At 40.3% G+C, this 8300-nt stretch overlaps 1 protein-coding gene across 1 annotated transcript; it reads left to right on the top strand.

Annotated features, from left to right (window-relative positions):
* Positions 1–569: 569 nt before the first annotated feature.
* Positions 570–4141, top strand: LOC119790085 (polyadenylate-binding protein-interacting protein 2-like). Its single transcript, XM_038295423.1, has 4 exons — positions 570–726; positions 874–1015; positions 3141–3335; positions 3428–4141. The coding sequence occupies exons 2-4, from the start codon at positions 878–880 to the stop codon at positions 3491–3493; spliced, it is 399 nt and encodes a 132-aa protein (XP_038151351.1). The 5' UTR covers positions 570–726; positions 874–877; the 3' UTR covers positions 3494–4141.
* Positions 4142–8300: the final 4159 nt, after the last annotated feature.

Raw genomic sequence — 8300 nt, 5'->3', positions numbered from 1 at the left:
GGTTTCTGAAGACTTCCTCCAAATATGTCTAATGTGGCTGTAGAGTTTAGCCATTAACTGATGAGACACTGGATTAGAGGTCCATGATGTTCTCCACCTGGTTCTGGGTGGTTATGTTCTGATGGAAGAAATTAGAAACTGTGGATTTCGAAATAGAATAGCTAATGACCTTGGCATGATTACTTATCGTCTTTTATTGACAGAATGCTCTTCAGGGTGAGCGGGGTGTTTCTGCAGATCAAGAGGTTGAAAATGTTTTGCACAGCGATCAACCCGCCGTACCTCTTGCCTCTCCGGAGGTGAAATGGTGCGCAGCTGCTGTGTTGACCTATTTTTGCTATGCGACATTCACTGAAGCCAGTTGCGTGGTGGGACCAGAGTTAGGAGAAGATTCTTAACCAGATATCCATTCTCAGATTGAACGGAAATAAGCACGGATACATTTGAACATTGATGCTAGGTTTTAAAAATAGTCCTTAAGTATCAAATATGTATTCTGTTACATATTATACTGTTCGTTATAAACTTGAATTTCATATTTCCACATTTTTGCTTTCACCGTGAAGGCCACATCTTTTTTAAGCCAATCAGCTTTCAGCCTCACTGACGCTGCAGATGTAAACAAACAGAAGCGGAGCGGCCATTTCTGTGTCGGAGGAGTTTTTCTTCACTTCGAGCATTTGGAAGTTTTGCCGTCGAATAAATCAACGCGCAGGTTGTTTAAAGGTAAGAAAATGGACCACTGCGTGTTCTGACCCGGTTCTGGGTCTCTCTTTGTGGATTCACTGCCGTGTCTGGCTCTCAGTGAGTCAGCGGCCCTCACAGCCAGTCTGACTGCTCAGACCTGTTGGCTAACGGTCAAATCTCTCACAGAGACATGAAGGACACGACCATCGGAACCACATCCACCTCTACCGGTAATGGAGAGGTGGTCCTCAGCAGCCAGTTCGGCTCAGAGGAGGACCCGTTTGCAGAGTACATGTGGATGGAGAATGAGGAGGAGTTCAACAGACAGGTGAGGAGCTGAGGACTAATCATGACAGGGGCGGAGCTAGATGGGGGGCCAAGGGTGGCCATGGCCACCCTTAGCCAATCATTGGCCACCCCTACTATTTTATTCCCTCAAATACAGATGGTGGCAGCAGTAATACTCTCAAGTGGAATATTCCAAACATTTAAATGTTTTGTGGTTAATTATACAAATCAAAGTAGATAAATAGAGAATTCATGCTCTTTTCAGAACTAAATTTTGTTTTATATGGGGTAAAGAGAAAATGTGTCTCTGCAAGTCATCTGGGAGTCTTCAGTGAAATCATAGATAAATAACAATTTTTAAGAAAAACTTCAAATAATCAATTTATTAAGATATCAGTGCTTGTAAATATCAATTTTATGCAGAATGTTTATTGATACAAGTGGGTAAGTAATGATGATGGAAAAGATTTACGCCCCAGATCTCAAAACTGAAAGAATTTTATCCACTATACCTTTTATTTAAAAAGCACGGATGTTTGCAACGGTTGCCTGTTTTACGGAGGGGGGGAAAGTGTGGCTTCCATTGACAAACAGAGGGGTATGGGATATGGCACGTGGCTTTATAATAATGAGAGAATAAACAATACCAACCAATACTAAATGAAAATTACAATTCTATTCGATGAATGGATATTCCTAAATTATTGCAATTCATTTCTTACTAAACATGACATAACATTTTAATACAGGCTTCAATGCAGCCAATTGTCTTTAATGGGTATCAGCAGTTTCCAGCTGCCACAACCAGTTATCACATAGCTTCAACGTCTCCATTATTAAAGTCTCTCTAACCCTTTATCCAACGAGGCCAAAAATAGTGATTTGGAGATATTTTGCTATCATGGCTGTAAGAATGCCCCAAATCCGAGAGCTTTGCTTCTTTTTCCCAGCAGGACTTGAACACAGCTTTTTAACATCTGGTTGATGGCTGCTGCAGTTTTAACGAATTGTGCACAGTTTAAAAGAAGAACAAGAATAGATTGAATTTTCAAAGTTTTAAAGAAAATAAATCTGATTGTCAATTAAATTTGATTCGATATTTCATATATGAAACAATACATGTACTGAATAACGATAGCCTATCACTGAATACTATATACAGGGCAAAAATAATAGCTGAAAATATTATTGAAAATAGGACAAACAGCAGTACAAAGATTTAGAATTAATCACATATTGATTGCACACATAAATGATGGGAAATTTAAAATGTAAGTCTTTATGTTTGCAGAAAAAACTTTGTAAGAAATAACTTCAAATATTTTTGAGCATTCGGCCAGATAACAGTGCTAGAAGTAATATAAATATTCCCAAGACAGTTCTGGATAGTGGTCATGAACTTTTGACAGTTCATCCTGATATATTTGATACATAAAGATCATGTATTGTGCTTTTTATAATAATATTGCTCTGGAAAACTTCAGGAGATTTTGTTGCTGTTTAGTCTCAAAACTTGACAGAATCTATTTTTTTTCTTATAACCCTTATATCAAGCTGTTCCCCTGTGCTGCTCGGGTGCAGCCCTGTTCTGATGATCAGATGTCCATCTGAACGCTCAACCTGGTCAGATACATGGCTGAACCCCAGTCCTGGTTGGAGGATCACTGCCTTAAAGAAAGTGTGGAAAAACTAGTCAGTACGTGTCGATCCCAGCTGAGGCCAGAAGGTGTTGTTCTGAGATTAACTTTAAAAAGACGTTTCAACAAGAAGCGCCTGTCAGTCACCTCCTCATTTGTTGGGATGTGTTGATTATAGAGATCTCATGTGCTACAGGAAGCCAACTCTCTACCTGAAGAGCCCAGAGGATGTCTGGGTCACTTCTCCCAGAGATACCGGCCCCTGGTTGAAGATGAATTAAACTCGATACATCTTTTTTGTAGCATCTCTTAGTAAAAATGGGGTAAAAAAAAATCCTCCTTTAAAGGAGGGACTACAGGAAATGCTTGTTTTTAACAAGTTCACAAACTGATGCCTGACTTTTGAAACTTGGTTCTGCATCAGAACAATTGGATAAAAAAGGAAAAGTCCAACAGTGTAGGTCAATCGGATCTGATGGTCTGCTTTCCTTTGCTTCAGCTTTAGCTGGTTTTTCTATGTTCCTGCAGGTGGAGGAGGAGCTTTGGGAGGAGGAGTTCATCGATCTCTGCTTCCAGGAGATGCTGGATGAGGAGGAACAGTGGGAGTGGTTCATCCCATCCAGAGACCTCCCACCTGGAGGTGTAGCTCAGTTGCAGGAGCAGCTCAGCCTCCTTGTTCTGGACCAAGACCTTCATACTGATGCCTCAGACCTGGAAGTGGTGGTAAGTTGACCCAATCAGGAGTCAGGATAACCGTGTCTGCTTCAGGGTCAGCTTCCTGTCCCTGACTGCTGCTTCTCCTCTTCGTCCTGCAGGTGAGGAGCAGCCTGAACCCAAATGCCAAGGAGTTCACTCCAGGTATCCAGAAGCACAGCCTGTGACCCCCCACCTAGCTCTGCCCCCTCCTCTCCAGTCTGTCTGTGGCATCATCTAGAGGATGTCTGCTGTCCCTTCAGCTCCACGTGGTGCCAAAGTTCTGCTGTCGCCTCGCATTTGTTTTAACAAAGCTTACGTCTGCAGCCTCACCTGGGTGGACACCTGGGTTTACATCTTTGTGTCTGCTTTGTGTGTCTGAGGAGACTCTCTGAATGTAAACCAGCCTCTTCTTGTTTATCTCATCTCTGTGGGATTTATTGGTTTGTGTCCTATAAACCCTTAGTCTACCTTTAGGTCCAAAACCTCAGAAACAGTAATGGTCCCTAGCGAGCTTTCCTACACTTAGTCACTCTTCTTCAGACCAGTCTGGTCTTGTTTTCTTCACGCTGATTGGGTTTGATTCACTCTGGTCTTATTGGAATCCACTCTGATCTGTTTGAACTAGTTCTCTGTTCGGTTCTGTCAATGTGACGGTTTCTCTGTTTCCCCAGAATCCTCAGTGTCTGTGACTCTGCTGCTTTATTTCCCGCCGTCTTTGAACTTTTTTCTAAACACACACAATGTACTGTATAAAAAGAAAAAGATGTAAAAAAGAACAAAAAAATATATTTTTTCTTAAAGTAGTAAAAAAAATAAATGTTTATTGAACAAAACTGTCTCAAGCTGGTTTTATCAGGTTTGTTTTCCTCAACTGTTTGGGTCTGATTCTGTCGAAAAGCTTCCATCGTACAACTTTTCCAACACTTCTAAATTTAACAGCTGAATCCCCTCAGTATGTTATCCAGCTACCAGGACCTGGTATAAAGCTAATCATTTGATCCAGTTTATTGATGAAGGGATGCATCGACCACAGTTTGAAAGGGCATTGGGCATCCCTGTGATAGAGATGAATTTCTACCAACCTCAAAGTTTCCAAACACAAATATTCAGTCCTACAGAATGCGTTACAAAATCCTGTTAACACCAGTTCAGAGCTTGCCCAACCTTCACACTGGCATCAGGTAGATTTGGATGTATAAAACAGTCCAATGAAGGAATAAATATATGCACCATGCATGCCTCAGGCCACTAGGTGGCGTGGTTTGTCCAGGTTCAAGTTTAAGAACAGCTACTAAATAGCAAATTTCTGAAAATTATGTAGAAAAAGTGTACTAGCAAAATGTGTAATTTATTTGCCTCTTTAATATATGGTGCCTTAATATGAAAGGTGTCATTCATGGTGAGGAAAAAAAAGAATAAGTGAAGAGAGAAAAAGTTTTAGTTCAAAATCCCCTGATATGTTTATTTATTGAAAAGCTGAAATGAAGAAAATTTGGATTGAAAATCTGATTTAATTATTCAGTCAGGAGTTTCTTTATCAAGAAACGTAGTTTTGTCATCAATTAAAATTGTTTCTAACTATAAGTCATTTATTTGTGTTAAAGGAGAAAGTGATCTATGTGTAGCTTTCAGTGGTGTCCAGCAGATGGCAGTGTTGCCTGGGATTTTTCTCCCTGTCTATTCTCTCTGAACGATGGAGCCCAGTTTTTATCTGCAATTATTCAATTCAATTAGGTTTATTTAAACCAAATCACAACACATGTCACCTCAAGGCACTTTACAGAGACAATTCAACCAGATCATACAGTTGGGTTTGCTTCAAAGTTTTCTATCTAAGGAAAACCAGCTGGTTGCATTGACTTAATGGCAATCCCTTACACCAAGCATGCTTGTAGCGACAGTGCAGAGGAAAAGCTCCCTTTGAACAGGAAGAAACCTCCAGCAGAACCAGGCTCAGTGTGAGCAGTCATCGGCTGAGGCTGACTGGGGTGTTGCTAATCCTCAAAGTTTCTGGGCATGTGAAAATTTAAAGAACAGAGGGAGTTGCTTCACTTATGCTCACATAATTGTTGCTGATCATTGGGGAACGATCCATGTCACCCAGTTGCCTGGCTTCTAAGGACCTGTTGGAGGATAGCTATGTGGACGTGTCCCTGATCTCAGTGGCTTTGGACAGTTAACAAGTGGGCCTACTCTTAACTCTAGAGGCTGTGAATGTCCACCCTAATCCCTATATAGGGCACTATATACTGGTTATGTCATTTTTTATGACTGTCCTAACGCCTAGTGGATAAAAAAGTTGTGGAGTCGACATTTCCCGCAATGCACCTTAAAAAGTAGTCATCGATGGTCACTAGATGAGCAAATATATCCCAGAACTCTCAGCAGGATGTCTCCTCGCAAATCATTATGGGATTTGTTGTGGTGGCAAAAAAAGAGCAAAGATGGAGCACACACAGTAAGCGAGATACATCTCACTAAAAGCAGCACTCTCTAGTGACCCAATGTGTGTTCAGATCTTTGGCCTCCGCAAGAAGCAGAGGAGCTTCTGGCTGAGCAGCATAAAGCTGTAGAAGTTCTTAGCGCAGGACTACAGCTGCAACCAGCACTGATGCATCGGCTACTATCAGCCCAACGGGGGAGACTTCTGCAAGCATCAGACTTCTATTAGATGTCTTTTGCCATCATTTAGAATTTGATTTGGATTTTTTTTTAAAGAATCTGATTAGTTTGAGGTACAGTTTTGACTGCTAGAATCATCAAGGTTTTAGGCAGCCTATATAGAGGTGCAGGAGAGTCACTGATAGAAAAAAACAAACATTCCAAATTTGACATCAAATCATGCAATTAGAAATCCAGTTGAGATATTTTAAATAGAATAATCAAGGAGAAATTGTACATTTGATCTATTAATTCATTATTATTATTTCTAAATCCCAACTTTTAAATGGAGATTCAAAAACCATAAATCTGATTATTGTTTCTTTTTAACCTTGCCTTCTAAAACCCTTTTTGCAGTTGTATTTTCTTCTTACTTTACCCTCTCCATTTACCTTTTTTGTGATGCTTCATTGGTCATTTTGTGAGCCAAGTGCGGCAGTCTAACCAATAAGAGAGCTGGTTACATTTGAGGAGCTACTGTGATTGGTTTAAATGGCTTTCAGTGTGCTCAGGAAGCAGAAAGAATTTACAATTCCTCTTTAGTAATTTCATGCTAATGTGCAATTACAAAACACTTTTCAAATTGGATTTCTAATTGTATGTCTCAAATGTTACATTTGAAATGGCTGTTTTTCTTTTTCAGGGTCTCACTTGGTCCCTCAGAGCCTTTTACTGAAACCCTGACTTTTTGTTCTGCTGCTTAACAGACCACTGGAGAAGTTTCTTCTTTTTTGCCACTTGTGCTCATAGTAAATTGTTTCTGTATAAACAAACTGAATGTTTCTGAACTTTCAGCTCAGAAGCAACTCAACTGCTTTTTCCTTTCAAAGGAAAATTAACATATCTGGTCTATTATAAATACTAGAGTAATTTTTTTCCAGTATGAGGTTGAGTGAAGGCATCACATCAAATAGTTACATCCAGAGAGATTTGCAAGAAACTTGCAATTCTTATTAATTATAATTAATAACAATTAATCTATGAGGAACTCATGGAAAAGGTCTCTCTTTGTTAGCTGCAGGGCCATATTTCAGATGCAGCCTCCTTTGTAGGCCGACAGCTTCAACTCAGACTCCAGCCTTGCCTGCAGATGAGGGGGGTGGAGCCTCAGCGGCTCCACAGGTCACACCTTCATTCAGAGCTGTGATTGGTCAGAGTTAGATGTTGGAAAATTTGCTGCAGTTACAGATGTCAGCAAAGAAACTGCAGGTCATGACCCTAGTGTCCTGACCCCCTCCTCACTGCATCTCATCATCACCTTCAACTCCACCATGATCATTGCCAGACTCAGAGGCTGGGCGTCTCTTGGCTAGGTGTTCTGCACACCCCTCTGAGGACAGTAGGAGGACTTAATGCATCTTTTCATCAAAATCATTCAGAGGCCTTAAGTTGCCCTGAGTTCAGAATGTTACAAATCTCTGGTAGGACCTTCAGAGGTTTGATTCAGGTCTTATAAAAGAAAGTCTCAGGTATAATTCTTGACTCCAATGCTGTTAATACCAAGTTGCTTTCTGTGAATCGATGTTCCTGAAGATGAGGTATAATCAACTGACTGAGCCACTCAGAAACATCCATGGAGAGCATTTAGGCTCTTGGGATGTGGCTGCAGGTGACTGCAGGCTGTAGGTGGGGCCACTATATATTTTTGACCAGAGTCTTTGAAAATTTGAGAATATGAGCTGAGGTGTGCTTGTTATCATCTTCAGCAGATTATTCAAAGACATAAAACTACTCATTTGCATCATGGAAAATTACTCTTTCTGAAGGGCTTTGCTGTCCTGTAGTAGAAATGTACCAATCAAGTTTTTTCTAATCCAATCCCAATCCCCAACAACTTGGCTGGAGGAGCACACCAGCCGATATCGATCTGATAGTCCAGTTGAATGAATGAACCATATACCTTGCCCTTTGATTGAGGGAATCAGGCTTCAAAAAAGATTGTGTAGAAAAAAGTTAATAAAAATACCAAAGATATAAATGATTACTAGCTGTTTCAGTGTTGCAGACATAGAATTGGAATGACTATTATGCTTTAATTGTATTTCAGTGTAATATATTAAAAAAGAAATGTATCCTAATACTGGATTGGTGTCTTTTATCTAATATCAAAACCAGGCAGTTTGTCTATAATTGAGACGATATCTGATCTGATACAAGCTGGCAGAGTTAATAAGGATGTACACTGCTGCAGACCACCTCCTTGAAACCACATCTTAACTTGGTGAAGAAGTTTCAGAGCCCGCATGATTACAAAGGCTATTGTCATGATTTATTTAAGGACCTGACCCAAAATGCAGAGAACCACTCAGAGAGCAAGGCAAAGGTTTAAAC

The sequence above is a fragment of the Cyprinodon tularosa genome, unplaced genomic scaffold, assembly GCF_016077235.1.
Source record: "Cyprinodon tularosa strain WSP-4 unplaced genomic scaffold, ASM1607723v1 ctg355, whole genome shotgun sequence".
NCBI classification, from domain to species: Eukaryota; Metazoa; Chordata; class Actinopteri; order Cyprinodontiformes; family Cyprinodontidae; genus Cyprinodon; species Cyprinodon tularosa.
The sequence above is the reverse complement of the archived record's forward strand: the minus strand, read 5'-3'. Positions and strand labels throughout refer to the sequence as shown.

What these genes read in the sequence shown, in the direction of transcription:
- LOC119790085 (XM_038295423.1), top strand. Translation starts at nt 878, where the DNA reads ATGAAGGACACGACCATCGGAACCACATCCACCTCTACCGGTAATGGA. An exon ending in AGGAGGAGTTCAACAGACAG is followed by an intron (nt 1,016 to 3,140) that starts GTGAGGAGCTGA and finishes ATGTTCCTGCAG; the next exon opens with GTGGAGGAGGAGCTTTGGGA. An exon ending in CCTCAGACCTGGAAGTGGTG is followed by an intron (nt 3,336 to 3,427) that starts GTAAGTTGACCC and finishes TTCGTCCTGCAG; the next exon opens with GTGAGGAGCAGCCTGAACCC.